Consider the following 15910-nt stretch of genomic DNA (forward strand, 5'->3'; position numbering starts at 1 on the left):
CAGAAGATTCCAGTAAGATGGCAGGAGCAGAGTTGGTGGAGGGTCGAGCACGGGACCCAGTGCTGGCATTGGCAGCTACCACATCAGGGGAGACGATGTCGACAAGGTAGGTTCAGCAGCAAAAGATGGCATCTGATGACCGGCAACTATGACATTGTTTGGGTCTGGTACTGGTGGTGTCAAAGCGGTAACCGAATGGGCATCACGGCAACATCAGTGGAGAAGGCAGCATCTGCAGTCAGCATTGGAATCAGAGATGCTGAGCTTCAACTATGGTGCTGTAGTAGGCCCAAATTGGTACTCCTGGAACAGACTGTGATGTGGTAGCATTGGTAGGCTGGAGCCCATTGTGGAAGTCTCCCAGACCCACAGATGTCAGGCAGAGCACAAGAAGAGGGAAGATGAATTCTGTTTTTACTTAAAGTCTTATTTCTTAATTTCAGTCTTATATCTTAATATCTGCTATAAAGTCAAAATGGCGCTGAAGCATGGTAACTAAACCATTCAGTGCAATTCAAATCTTTGAAAATATGGAGAGCGGACAAATTATGTTGTCAGTTAGCAGTAACATTTTGGAGCTTGACCAGCTAACGGTGTACAGCTGAATGTACATTCAGATTCAAATCAACGTACATTCAATACCTTCATGTATGTTCAATAACTGAAATACCAGCTAGCACCTACTTAAAAGGGAGCATCATCTGCTCACAGGTTTGTTGTCAGCCCACTTTTCCGTCTGGTGCTACCATTAACCTGTTTTGCCCATGCATTCACATACTAGTAAACATTCCCTTGGAATAAGCTGAATTGGAGAATAAACAGAGGTCAATAGAGTAGGAGAAGCTGCAGTGAGAGAAGGGGGAAGGCAGGCAAGCACCAAGAGACCTTATCTCCCAATGGTGCTCAAGATGATCAACTCAGAAAGAGCCCTGCAACACAGGTTTACGGTGCTCTACTGCTTGCTGCACAACCTCACCATCTTCAGGGGAAAACCCTTGCATCAGCTCTGTGGTTGGTGGGTGTTTCTTGAGCATACAAAGGAAAGGAAGAAGCATGAACATAAGAAACTGAAGATTTATGAAGGAGCCTACATGGTCCATTGTGTCTGTCGTGGCCGAAAAAGAATTTAATCCTACTTTCCAGCTCTTGGTCTGTAGCTCTGTAGTTTAGGAAACGTCAGGTGTGTAAGTACAATGGGGGTTTCTATAGTTTTTTTTTTTTCCTTTCATTCCAGACACCCACCATCCTCTGGGTGAAAGAATTTCTGAACTTTCCTCTAGTTCTTCTGCCAATTCCTTTAAACGTATGTGCCTGCATATCGGACACTCTACTGAGAGAAACAGGTCCTTTATATCCACACTATCGTGGCCTTCTAAAATTTTATATATTTCAATTAAACCTACCCATTGCTTAGTTTTCTAATTTAAACAACCCTAGCGTATTAAGATTCTTGCTCAAAGTTAAAGTTTTCCATTCTTGGCAACACCACCACAAATGTCCTCTCTAATACAATCATTTTCTTTCTATAATGTCATGACAAGAATTGTACACAATGCTCTGGTAACGGGCTGAATGGTGTTTAATGTAGCTGTGGCATAAATATTCCTTTGCTAACATAGGAAAATATCCTGAATGTTTTCTTCATCAACAAGATCTACTTATCCTGTTAAATTCAGGGGTATGTCCACATCCATTCGAATGGGCCTCCAACACTTCGGTCCCTAATCATATAGTGCTTGAGTGGGAGGTGAAACATGTGAATATATGGTATGAATTCTGAGAGATTGTTGGTAAGTGAGTAATAGGTGTGTGGAGAATGAGTGGTTTCTGCAGTTAACAATAAAGTGAGTAGGGTGTGGCATTTGTAAACTTGCCCATTCATGTGAGATCTTTGACTATCTGGCCACACTGTGCCCAGGTCCTTGTGGCTTGGCTCTTACAATTGACCTCCACATCCATTTGCTTGCACTGCCTTTTGAGTATGTGTCTAAAGTCTCCTGGCACCCTTTGCATACAGACCTCCTTCATCAGTGTGGAAAACCCTTTAGCCTGCCCTTTCTCCCCCGATATTCAATGCTTCACTGTTCCCAAGCCCAAAAGAAGTCGTGGATGATTCAGCACCTCAAAACATGAGCAATTCTAGCATGTTATGATTTTGGACCCCCTGATCATGGACCCCCTGCAGCTATTAATCTGCATTGTTAACAAGTGCATTTTAATAAAATGTATTATTTCACAGGAGGTGGGCATCACTGTTTGGACTATCTTTTCTTGTCCAATCCATGTCCTGGAGAAGGTGGCAGTGAGCTGCCTTCTTGAACTGCTGCAATCCTTGGGGAGCAGGGACACCTAGAAGGCTGTTAGAAAGGAAGGGAGGTCCAGGATTTTGACCTAGTTTCAGTGAAGGAATGGGAATATAAATCCAAGTCAGGATGTTTTTGTTTGTGGCTTGGGAAGGAACGTGCAAGCGGTGGTTTTCCCATGCATCTGTTGCTCTTATCCTTTGAGGTGGTAGTGATTATGACTTTAGAAGTTGTTTCTGAAGAAGCCTGGGTGAGTTGCTGCAGAAGTTCTTCTAGATGGTACATATTGCTGCCACTGTGTTGGTAAAAGACAGTGAATATTTACGGCAGCAGATGAGGTAACAATTAAGCAAGCCACTTCATTTCAATAGTGTTGAGCTTCTTTGGTGTCCTTGGAGCTCCACCCATCCAATTGAATGGGGAGTATTCTATCAAACTCCTGACTTGTATTCTGTAGATGGTGGACAGGCTTTAGGGATTCAGGAGATTAGTCACTTGCTGCAAAATTCTTAGCCTCTGATCAGTTTCTGTAGCCACAGTATTTATAAAGCTGTGCAATGCAGCTTCTGGTAAATGATAACTCCTAGGATGCCGACAGTGGAGGATTTAGTGACGGTCACCCTATTGACAATGTCAAGAAGTGATGGTTAGATTCTCTACTATTGGAGGTGGTCATTACCTGGCACCTGTGTACCATGAATGTTCCTTGTCACTCTGATCTGAAGCAGGAATATTGTCTAGGTTTTGCTAAATATAAATAGGCTGCTTCAGTATCAGAGGAGTCATGAATGATGCTGAACATTGTTCACTGATGATTGTCTATTGCTAATTCGGAGCTTAAGATGGATGGAAAGTCATTGGTGAGGCAGCTGAAGATAGTCAGACTTAGGACACTACCCTGGGGAACTCTTGAAGTGAGGTCCTGGGACTGAGATGATTGTCCTCCAACAACTACAACCATTTTCTCTTTAACTAACGATGGCTTAAACAGTGTAAAGTCCCCTCCTCACAAATTCCCATCAACATTCGTTTTCCTAGAGCTTCTGATGCACCTGGTCAAATGTTATCTTGACTGCCTTTGACATCATTCACTCTCACCTCACTTCACCTCTTGAATTCAGCTCTTTTGTCCATGTTTGGATGAAGGCTGTAATGAGGTCAGGCCCTGGAGGAACTTGGGATTAATGTTGAGGATCAACCAGGAAAAATTGCTCTCAATTTTATACAACTGTGCCCGCTGCCTTTACTGGGTGTGTCCTGCTGGTGAGACAGGAAGAACACAGATAGTGATGATGGTGTTTTGGACATACTCCCAGAATCACACTTTACAAAAATGTCCAGATCTTGCTCAACTAGTCTGCCAGATAGCATTCTTAGCCTTAGCATAAGTATCCAGATGTTTGTAAGCAGGACTTTGCAAAGTTGGCAGGGCAAGTGTACAGTTGCCATTTCTGGTGTTAAGTTGATATCATAGACATACAGCATGGAAACAGATACTTCAGTCCAACCAGACCATGCCAAACATAATCCCAAACTGAACTTGTCCCACCTGCCTGCTCCTGGCACATATCCCTCCAAACCTTTCCTATTCATGTACTTAACTAAGTGATTTTTAAATGTTGTAACTGTCTGCATCCACCATTTCATCAGGAAGTTCATTCCACACGTGAACCACCTGCTATGTAAAAATTTGCCCGTGTCTTAACCTCTACTCTCGCCTTAGAAATATGCCCCAAGTCTTGAAATCCCCCATCCTAAGGAAAAGACACCTACTATTAATTGTTTAAGTTCTGCCCTGCTTTGTTGTACCAAAATGCAATACCTCACGTTTACCGAAATTGAACTCCATCTGCTATTTTCAGCCCATTGACCCATTTGATCAAGATCCCTTTGTAATCTTAGAAAACCCTCTTCACTGTCACATCCAGAAGATCACCAGATGCTATTTCTGCCACCTCCAGCAAGATGCCAACACTGGACACATATTGCCCTCCCCTCCCTTGTTCGCCTTCCATAGGGACCCTTCCCTCTGGGACACCCTGGTCCAATCTTCCTTCATTGCCAACACACCACCACCACCACCACCACCACCACATATTCCCCCCCCACCCCACCAACAACCCCACAGCATCTTCCCCTGCAACACTTCACCTGTACTTCCCAGAATCTAGTCTACTGCATTCACTGCTCACAACGTGATCTCCTCCACATTGGGGAAACAAAGCGTAGACTGGGTGACTGTTTCACAGAACATCTATGTTCTGCTCGCAAAAAAGACCCTGAGCTATTTGTTGCCGGCCACTTTAACACACCACCCTGTTCCCTAGCCAACATCTGTCTCTAGCTTGCTGCAGTGTTCCAACGAAGCTCAACGCAAGCTGGAAGAACAACATCTCATTTTCCACTTGGGGGATCCTGCAGTCTTCTGGACTCAATATCAAGTTCAATGATTTTAACTCTCTCATGGCCTAGCCACCTTCCCCCACACACTAGGCCTTCTTATCACATAGCCTGCCATTTCACACTATGTATTTTTAGTCACTAACAGTCCCCATTAACAACTATTCACCCTCCTAGCCAGATCGTTATCAACTCCTTTGTCTATCCAAGTGTTCTTCTCTCTCTTCAGGCTCCATTCTATTGTTTACTCCTGACACGATCCACTTCCCTATTTTCTGCATATAAACCAACATTTTCCCAGCTACCATCAGTTCTGAGGAAGGGTCACTGCACCCAAAACATTAACTCCGATTTTTTTTTTCTTCACAGATGATGCCAGACCTGCTGAGCTTTTCCAGCAACTTCTGTTTTTGTTCTTCACTGTCTACTATGCCACCAATTTTGCAAACTTACTAACTGTACCTTCCATATTCTCATCCAAATAATTTATATAAATGACAAACAAAAAGGACCCAGAACTGATCCCTGTGGAACACCGCTGGTGACAGGTCTCCAGTCTGAAAAGCAACCTTTTACCACTCCCTTATTTCCCACAAATTTCTGGGTTACATTAGATCAGGTCCTGGAGATTTAGTCACCTTTACAATCTCCAAGAGCACCAGATCTTCCTCTTCTGTAACGTGAACTGTTTTTAAAACATCAATTTTTATTTCCTTGAGTTCTCTAGCATCCATTTCTTTCTTCACAGTAAAAACTGGTGCAAAATACTCATTTAATATCTCTCTCATCTCCAGAGGTTCAATACAAAGACGGCTGTCCTGTTTCTTTGCTATTTGTTTTTTTTTTTTAAAAGCAGTTTGATTCAACAGAGTGGCTTGCTCCACCATTTCAGAGGGCATTGAAGAGGCAACCATATTGTTGTGGGTCTGAAGTCATGTGTACGATAAAGACAGCAAAATCCTTTCCCCAAAGCACATTGATGATCTGTATCGGTATTTATGGCAGTGGACGAAGGTTTCATGATCACTATTATCAAGAGTAGCTTTTAATTCCAGAGATAATTTCCACCACAGCTGACCATACAGCAATCTTTCTATCGCACAACTGTTAGGGAGTTGTCATGCTGTCTGTTTTTGCATTGAATGAATGCAAGTTAATCTCACAATGCAATCACTGTGCCCATATTGGGAGCTATTCAATTTAACCCCCAAAACTGTTAATTTCATTAGTCACTTGTATTTTATGTATTTCAGAGTCATACCTCATTTTCCATCCTCAGGTTAGAAAATTCACTTTTCTCCAGAATTACCATATCCTTTCTTATGGAGTCTAAATGGGCCATGATTTGTTGCAGCATTATTTCCTGAAAGAAACAGACATTAGATGTTCCAAAACAATAATATATGTTGTAGTTTTTAAATTCTATACAATGACAACAGTTTTCTTGTTTTTTTACTCTACTTTGTCCTTTACAATTTAGTCAGGCAATGATACAAAATATTTATTGGCAGTGCATGGCAATAGAACATCATGGGTTCCCTTTTGTGTTGTCTTAAGGAAAAGCTCAGTTGGCTAGATGACTGGTTTGCGATACAGAGTGATGCCAACAGCATGGGTTCAATTCCCACACTGGCTGAGGTTACCATGAAGGACTCTCCTTCACAACCTCTTCCCTTACCTGAGGTGTGGTGAACCTCCGGTTAAACCGCCATGAGCTATCTCTCTCTGAGAGAGAGCAGACTGTAATGGGTCTGGTAAGACTATGGTGATTTTCCTTTCTCAGAAAATGTTCCTGTTACCCTCCAAACCCTCTGTTACTGGCACTCACGTTTATTTACAGGCAGAACCCCCTCTCATTCAGCCTGTTGAAAGTTGCTTCATTGGGGAGGTGGATGAATGATTGGGGTCTTCTCCCAAATGTTAATACAAGAATGGAAGGAATGCTAATAACAATAGTATGGGCTTCATTCCACAGAAGACAATCTTATAGACTTGATTCAAGCACAGACATCAGAATGGAATACCATTCGGAGGAGAGGAGAGGAACATATATGTAGCCCTTAATAACATCAGCATCCAACACAGTATGCTGCCCTACTAGTGAATGTAGGAATGGGATAGAGCAAATGAACACGTTGCTGGAGAGATAGTGCAGGATGGAGGCCTTTAAAGTTCTGAGGCATTGGAGTTGGGTCTGGAGCAGACAGAATCTGTACAAGGAAGACAGGACTTACCTTGGTAGCACCATTATCATTACAGGGAGATTTCCCAATGCTGTTGGGCAGTGTTTAAAACTCGGCATGGGAATAGGAAGCTAAAACAACATTCCGATAGTAGAAAAACAAAGCTGGTAATGATAGGAAGAAAAGTATTAAGCAAAACTGTAAGGCAGGAGAAACAAGGGCCAGCAGCAAGTAGGGTCAAAATACACAAAAAGGTAAAAGTGGCAGAATTAAAGGCTGTTCTTGCAGCATTTGCAACAAGACAGCTGAATTATCAACATAAACAGAAGTAAACTGATATGCTGTAATTGCCATTATAATGATACAGCTGCAGGGTGACAAATATTAACTCTTTTATTAATCTTTTAAACATGCCAGTGCATGGACGTAGCTCCTGCCCAATCTGTCTCCCAGGGAACCCCACCATTCTGGACTGAAAATCTGAGCCAGTTTTTCCCAGGTTGGGTTTACAATGCCAGGAAATGCCCCCATCTGCACACCTAACCCCAGAGCAAAAGAAAAAACCACAGGATCTTAGAATCTGTCTTCATGGAGAAAATAAAAAAAAACCTGCAGAAAAGTGCAAAGTGCAGAGAACCAAGGGACTAATGAGAAACTAAAATAAATTAGTATCTGTAAAATAGTAATACTAGAGAAATTAATGAGACCGAAAGTAGCTAAATCCCCTGCACCTCATGATCTCCATACCAATGTTGAAAAATATGACTGCAGAGACAGTGGGTGCATTGGTGGTTATTCCAAAGTCTACAGATTGTGGAAAGTTTCTTGCAGATTAGAAAGTAGCAAATGTATTCCCAGTATTTAAGAGAGGTGGAGGGGGACAGAAAATGGGAAGCAATATATTTTGACATTAGCTTGACCTTGTATTGGGAAAATGTTGAAATCTATTATAAAGAATGTGACAACTGGACACTTAGAAAATAATGGCAGAATTCAGCAGAATCAACATGGATTTATGAAAGGGAAACCAGGCTTGACAAACCTCTTGAAGATTTTTGAGGATATAACTGGCAGAATAGATAAGGGGGATTCAACAAATGTTATAGAAAATTTAGAGATTTTCAAAGGTTTTTGATCAGGTCCCAGACAGGTTATTAAACAATATTTGGTCACATGGGATTGGGGATAATGTGCTAGCATAGACTGAGAACTGGTTAACAAACAGGAAAAAAAAGAGAGTAGAAATAGATGTGACATTTTCAGCTGGGCAGTCTGTGGCCAATGCAGTTGGATGTGGGGACCAAATGCAGTATTTCCAAGTCTGCCAATGACAAAACTAGGTGGGAATGGGAGTTGTGAGGAGGATGCAACATGGCTTCCTTGGGATTTAGACAGGCTAAACAAGTGGGTAAAAACATGACAGATGGAATAATGATAAGTCATCCACTTTGGTAGGAAAAGCAAAATAAAAAAGAGCATTTCTTAAATGATGACAGATTCAGAAATGTTGATGCCCAATCACCTTAGTGTTCTTGCTCGTAGGTTGCTGAAAGCTTAACACAAGGGCAATACGCAAATAGGAAGACAAACGTTAACAGAGAGGGACATGTCTGTGCCTGCCTGTAAGGGGGCACAATATATTAGCACAAGCCAGCAAGGGGGTAGATGTTGTTGAGGCTGGTTTGAAAGGGAATGGAAGAGTGCGGTGGTGGTGGGAAGGTGAAGATGCAAATGGGCTCAGTGGGCACAGGCTACTGGGCCCTGGGGGCTCAGCTCAGCAATGCAGTTCCTGGACAGTGTGCTAGTCGATGTCTTAGTGATGGCAGGCAGAGGTGGGGGACAGGTATGGTAAGTTAGTGGGTCATCTTATTCTTTAACCAGGAGTTAAATTTGGTTTTTAAATCATCAACCTTTCTTGGGTAACTGTTAACTTAACAGATGCAGAGCCCTTTGAATTATCCCCCTTTAGTGGATTCCTTTGGAGAGATCCAGGCACAGGGAAATTGCACATCAGAATCTTCAATTCCCACAGTCAGCTTTAATCAGGGATTCAGTGGAATGTCCAGTCCTGTGTTTCTAAAAAGGGGCAGTTAATTATGATTTCATTTATCTAAATAATTGATTTCCCAGACTCTCGCCCAGCAGAGTTTTATTCCCCTTATTTTAAAGGGAAGAGCATTTTTCATCAAGTCTTGTAGCAAACTGGGAGAATTTCTTCACCTTGAGATAGTCAGAAGTAAATTTACCAATGAAAGTTTCCAAAACATTGTTTAGAATTTGTTTCCATTTTATCAGAAAAGAGATATAAAAGCCAGTTTCTTGTACACAGTCTCAAAAAACTCCACCTACCTGCTGTGCCTTGGTTACCATGTCCTTGTACGTGGATTCCATATTAGCGCAGGTTAAATTTGCTAATATTGTGACTACAGCCTCTGCTTGCTCTTTTTGAAAACCTGATCACCAAAAAAAAAGTTCAAAGTAAAAGAAAGAGACAGTTAAAATGTTTCTATTTGTTGTCGACCCACTTCTTTTGTCGCCTAAATGACTGTTCATCAATAGGCTCCTCAACTAAACTGAAGAGTCAGGTAAAACAAAGGCTTGCTTATACAGATGGTTACAATACCTCAGGATTATCAAAATGTTGTAGAGAGGATGGTGAATTTGATGTTGTTCTTGTAAGACATGGAAAATATGGCAGTCAATTTATGCATAGGGAGTGAAATAACTCGACTGAAGCTGGTATCCCGTCACCAAGTCACCCTTTATTTACACATGTGGAGTCTTTGACAGCCAGTTCTCAAAGAGAACGGGATATCTGACACTCATTCTTATCTGTCAGCCAGGGCTCTCTGACCAGACCAGATTAACAGCCCCAATCAGGAAACTCCTATGAGGTCCACTTGGCTGACCTAGTTCCAATCACTATATCCCTCCCCCAGAGTCCAAGGACATAGGCTGGTTCTTTTTTGTAGGCCATCCTGGGGCGTTTCAGCACCGGGTCAGGTTCCTCCAACTCTGCCTCCAATACAGGAGGCATGTAACACACAGTAGCTCGCCTCTTGCGCTCGGAGCACCTCAGAAGAAATTCCCTGCTTCAGGTAACATGGGCATTGAGGCAGTGACATTCACTGTGTCCATCTCAGATTCCAAGGTATCTTCAACACTTGGGGTGGGGGAGGGGGTGGGGGGGTGGGTGGGGGGAGAACCCACAGATTCCAAAACAGTCGGAAAGGCTGTCAAGAAGCCAGACATGTTTTTCTCCTGCACTGTTTGCGAGTTTGCAGCTTTCATTTGGTCAACATGCTTGTTCAGGACTGCTGCACCTACCTGAACTTTATGCATCACTGGACCTAACCTCACGTTGACCATGCCTCTTACCTTTTCCCATGGTTCCTACAATACACTTTGTCTCAAGAAGTAAACTGTCTCTCTTGCTTTGAGGAGTCTTGTGTCCAGCATTGCGTTCTTGATGCCATTTGCAAGTGTAGCCACTTTGAGTGGGCATCCACAATGACTAAGAACACTGGGCTCAAGAAACAGCCTACATAGTTGACTTGTAACCAAGTCCAGGGTTTATCTGATCAGTCCCACGAATGTGGGGGAGGTGCTGGCAGTAATTTTGTCCTTGTTGGCACTAGTCCACCAACATGGCTATGTCTGCATCCAATCCTGGTCACCAGATATAACCAGATGCCACTGGTGGTGTTCGGCCAGTATCTGGTGGTGACCTTTGCTCAGGACAATCACCCTTGACCCCCATAATAATATGCTGTTCCTGATGATCTGGTTTCTCCAGGTCCAAAAGGTTTTAATTCTGTTTGTGATTGGCCTTTGGATTCCCCCATCACCATCAGCTGTTTCAGCTTTGCCAGGACCAGACCTTTCTGCGTCCAAAGTCTGATATTGTCATCTATGACTGGAAGTGTGGTCAGAAAAATTTAAAATCATTACAGACTCTTCCAGCGGCAGTACCAGCAGCGCCAACTTGTAATTATACAAACTTAGGATTACAGCCCACCACTGAATTCAGCCTGAAGCTATGAGCAGCACTGCCTTGTCCTCTTTAAACAGACTTAGCAGGGACTTGTGGTCCGTTACTATGACAAATTTACGTCTACAAAAAGGTATTGTTGGAACTTCCTGACTCCAAATATAACTGCCAAACCTTCACTCTCTATCTAGGCATATTTACGCTCTGCATTAGTCAAAGTCCTGATACACATGCTATTGGGCATTCCTCTTCATTGGGCCACCTATGAGCTAATACTATCCCAGTGCCGTACAGGGAGGCATGCATGTCAATAGCAGATCTTGCTTGGGATCATAGTGTGCCAACACCTTAGACGATGATAGCAGCTCCTTCACGTCCCTGAAAGCTATGGCTTGGCTACACAACCATTTCCAAGGCTGAATCTTTTTCAAAGGTTGAAACGAAGATACCTGGATGGAGGCCTGGTTATGTATGAACTTTGCATAATAAAGTATCAGCTCACGGAAAGAGCTAAGCTTTGGTACAGACGTGGGAGTTAGGGCACTTTTGATTGCCCTCACTTTATCTTTGAATAGGTGTAAGCCAGTCGAGTTGACTCTGTCACCTAAATAGGTCATTGGGGTGCCTGTGTGCACACATTTTTCCCTTCTAAGGCATACGCCCGCTTGCGAGAAAGGACTATGTTCAAGTTCTCTAAGTGCTCGTTATTCGTTTTCCCATTATTAGAACTCATCTAGATAAATGGCAACCTGGAATAGACCTTGTAAAATGTGCTCCATCATCCCCTGAAAAGAATTGCACAGGCCAATGATACTCTAAATGGCAGTCTTGCATATTGGTACAAACCTTTATGGGTATTAAGGGTATTAGCTGTGCATACTTCAGGGAATCTTTACATAACTGCGATTACAATTACGTGTGGCTCATGTCCCACTTCATGAAAAACAGCAACCTCTGCCAGCTTTGTATATAAATCCTCTGTGAGGGATTGGGTATTCACAGATGCAAAAAGCTGTTTACCGTTTGTTTAAAATCCCCACAAAGGCAAACCAACCAATCGGGCTTCACAATCGGTACAACCAGTGCTGCCCATTCACGAACAGGACTGTTTAATGACTCCTTTGGTTTCCAGCCTCCCGATTTCTGACTCTACTTTTACCCGTAGGGCAAACAGACTGGGTGGGCCTTGCAGAATCATGGAATTGCTTCCTGGACAACATGCAAGGTGGCCTTCGCTCCTTCGATAGTTCCTGGACCCTCCTAAAAAACTTCTGGATATTTAATAACGACTTCAGTCTGGCAGCCATTTTCTTATCGGAAAATGTTGAGTCAATCGAGGTGAAGCTTTCTCAACCAATTTCACCCCATCAAACTTGGGTCCAAATCTTTTGCTACAATCAGTGGTAACTGAACCTGTTGCTACTCATTAGAGACTGAAACTAAGTTGTACCCCTAATCATAAAGGTTCCCTGGTATGGGTTCGCAATCTGGTCAAGGTCTAGTGCAAAATTAAAGGTTGGAGGCCAGAGCTAATTTTGTTAAAGACTGGTTCTTCAATCACTGAAATGGCAACGCTGATATCAACCTTCATTAGAACTGGGTGATCATTTAACCATAGAAAAACATGCCAGGCCAGAGTATATACTATTACATGTGTGGACCATGAAACTAGTTTGAACCACCAGTCATATATTGATAGAGTCTCCTTGCAGGTGGTGGTAAAGACCACATAGTTACCCATTTTTTCTTTTGAGGTTAGTTTGTTAAATGTAGTTAGATGGGCTCAAAATACTGCCAATTTGAACTCATCACTAAATTCAACAACAATTTGTGTTTATAAAGTGCCTTAAATGTAGTAAAATATCAAAGATGCTTCACAGGAATGCGATCAGACAAAAAAGGAGACTGAGCCAAAGACTACCTTAGGACAGGTTACCAAAAACTGTCAAAGAGCTATGTTTCCAAGGATGTCTTAAGAGGAGAGATAGTTGAAGAGGCAGAGAGGCTTAGTGAGGGAATGCATGGACAGATGAAGGCACAGCTACTAATCTGGGGTGAAACAAGCTTGTGATGGACAAGAGGAGTGAGTGTTCTCAGAGGATCGTAGGGCTGGACCAATGAATATGAAGTGGTGTGAATGTGAATGGGCAGATATAAATTTTAAAATTGACTGTTCAGAATTGGCACTCAACATAGGATAGCCAACATACAGGTTAGGGACTAATGGGAAACAGCGAGAACTTAGGCAACAAATACAAAAGGATATTAGAGATGGGGATTTGAATAAACATTAAGGCCAGGATTTTTGTGGAGCTAGGTTGAGTCAGAAGGCTCTTAAATGTAGTTAAATTGGCATGATTCCTGGATTCTTGCCTCAATTCTCACTTGCAGCAAGATTTTGTTAGTGTGGGATAAAGGTATGGGTAGCAAGCCCTCATGCAGCATTTCTTCCCTTGCCAGATCCATCATGGTGGTATTTCAAACATCCTATGTGCTTTGATGGAGTCAGGCCCATTCTGAACATAGACATGGTTCCTGGCACTCCAGATGAGTGGTGAACCACAGAGGAAGCATTCTCTTCAGTAAAGAGCAACAGATGGTGGAATTTGAATTCAATAGTAATAAAAAAGTCTGGAATTAAGCGTCTAATGATGACCATAAATCCATTGTCGATTGTTGGAAAAACCCATCTGGTTCACTAATGTCCTTTAGGAAAGGAAACTGCCATCCTTACCTGGTCTGGCTTACATGTGATTCCAAACCCACAGCAATGTGGTTGACTCTGAACTGCCCTCTGGGCAATTAGGGATGAGTAATACATGCTGCCTGGCCAGTGATGCCTTCATCCCGTGAATGAATTAAAAAAGCCAACATCAATTAATATTCCCTTTGAAATACATTGCCTTACATTGTCTAAGCTGTCAATTAATTGTATAATGGTATAATGAAACAAAAACAGAAAAATCTTCCAAGATCGATTAGGTTATTATAAGGTAATAAATGTATTTAATCAAACTAAATATCATTCCCCTGCAGGCTTTGTCAACAATACCTTTCGGGCTGAGTGTATTAGCCAGTCAAACATTCATACAGAGGTCGTGTTAAAAAAAAACATGTCTGGCTATCTCTTTCAACTGATTGTATGGATACAATTGTCAAAGGGCCTGGCAGTTATTACTACAACTGCTTTGATGCTCCAGTAAATGAAGTTGGGTCTTGTAGATTGCCATCCTCACCGTGCATCCTTTGTCAACTTTCCCCTCCTCCCTGGAACAAAAATATGCTCAATAGGACTAAAAACAAAGTGCTAGAGAAACTCAGCAGGTCTGGCAGCTTCCGTTCAGTATGACACTTCTTCAGAAGAATTCCAAGTGACCTTATAGAAGTTTATAAAATCACAAGCACCATGGATACAGTGAATAGCCAAGATCTTTTCTCTAGGGTAGGGGAGTCCAAATCTAGAGGGTATAAGTTTAAGGTGAAAGGACAAAGATTTAAACCGGACCTGAGGGACAACTTTTTCACACAGAGGGTGGTTTACATTTGGAATGAACTGCCAAAGGATGTGGCAGATGCAGGTATCGTTACGACATTTAAAAGACACTTGGAGAGGTACATGGATAGGAAAAGTTTAGGGGGAATGGACCATTCGCAGGAAACTAGTTCAGTTTAGGATACTTGGTCGGCATAGACGAGTTAGATCTGTGCTGTATGACTGACTCCAATAAGTCAATCATTCGACTCGAAACATTGACTCTGTTTTTTTCCCCAACATAGATGTTGTTAACCTGCTGAGTTTCTCCAACACTTTCTGCTTTTATTTCCAATTTCCAGTACTTTGCTTTTATGTTGAGCAGGGGTCTCCTTAATGGACATGGGCTTGCAGAGTCAGAGACTCTGACTCTCTTTCCCTGTCTCCTCCAGCTCCAAGAGTCAAAAAAATACATACACTCAAGTTTAGTATTGACAATGGAACTGTTTGTTGATGAAGAAAGAGGACAAGTTAGATAACACCCAAGGTTACTGCTAAGCTAATATGTTGTAGGTGACCTATGATAAACATTACATCAAGAATTAGAGTACTTTTTGAATGTTGACCTGTCTCAGCAGCTGTTACTGGAAATAAGTATACTCTGATTAAAAACATTTTGAAATAGACAGGGTGTTTTGGCAGTAATTAAAATGAAAACAACCAGCTCAGTTCAGATCATTCACCATACTTGCTTCATCACAGAAACATCTCTGACTGTTAGGGAACTACAAGCAATGTTCCCCTCCCATTTGTGGGATAATGCAATTACTAGCAAAATCCAGCCATGTATATAACCCACACTACAGACACTCTATGAAATATAAATATATTCATATGAATGATTAAAAGTTCCTCCTGGGTTTTGTTGCATGTAACTGTTGAGGCAAAAGCCTTCCATTGAATAGGACTGATCTTAAAATACAAAGATACAATCATTTAGGGAATGATCATGGGTCATGGATAAAAATAATTGATATTTTAACTAGTTTGCTTCTTTCATACCGAGAGAAATAATATTTTATGTGGGCAAGTAAAGCCTGATAATCACACAGCTCTGAATGGAAAGCAAGTTGGTAATTTGACTTGAATAATGTGTTACGAAGCAGTTGATAATACAGTCACGACTCTGTGGTGCAGGAGTCAACAAGTTTTTGAAAATGTAAAACAATGCGTAAAAATGTTTACATTCACAACCTCAGCATATTCCTCAGAACACCTTTATAAATGGGGCAGCACGGTGGCACAGTGGTTAGCACTGCTGCCTCATAGCACCAGGGACCTGGGTTTGATTCCAGCCTTGGGTCACTGTCTGTGTGGAGTTTGCACGTTCTCCCCATGTCTGCGTGGGTTTCCTTCGGGTGCTCTGGTTTCCTTCCACAGTCCAAAGATGTATAGGCTAGGTGGATTAGCCATGCTAAATTGCCCGTAGTGTTCGGGGATGTGTAGATTAGGTGGGGGATGGGGATGGGGATGGGGATGGGGATGGGGATGGGGATGGGGA

At 42.2% G+C, this 15910-nt stretch overlaps 1 protein-coding gene across 2 annotated transcripts in view; it reads right to left on the bottom strand.

Moving 5' to 3' along the window:
* The window catches only part of ccdc90b (coiled-coil domain containing 90B), a 37826-nt gene that overhangs the window by 13843 nt on the left and 8073 nt on the right, over window positions 1-15910 (bottom strand). For both annotated transcript variants that reach the window (XM_048598315.1, XM_048598314.1), the window contains exons 4-5: window positions 9236-9339; window positions 5965-6066 (exon numbers count right to left, since the gene is read on the bottom strand). In XM_048598315.1, the coding sequence (XP_048454272.1) occupies window positions 5965-6066; window positions 9236-9339 (206 nt within the window). The remainder of the gene's footprint in view (window positions 1-5964; window positions 6067-9235; window positions 9340-15910) is intronic.

This window comes from Rhincodon typus, chromosome 6 (assembly GCF_021869965.1).
Source record: "Rhincodon typus isolate 14 chromosome 6, sRhiTyp1.1, whole genome shotgun sequence".
Lineage (NCBI taxonomy): Eukaryota > Metazoa > Chordata > Chondrichthyes > Orectolobiformes > Rhincodontidae > Rhincodon > Rhincodon typus.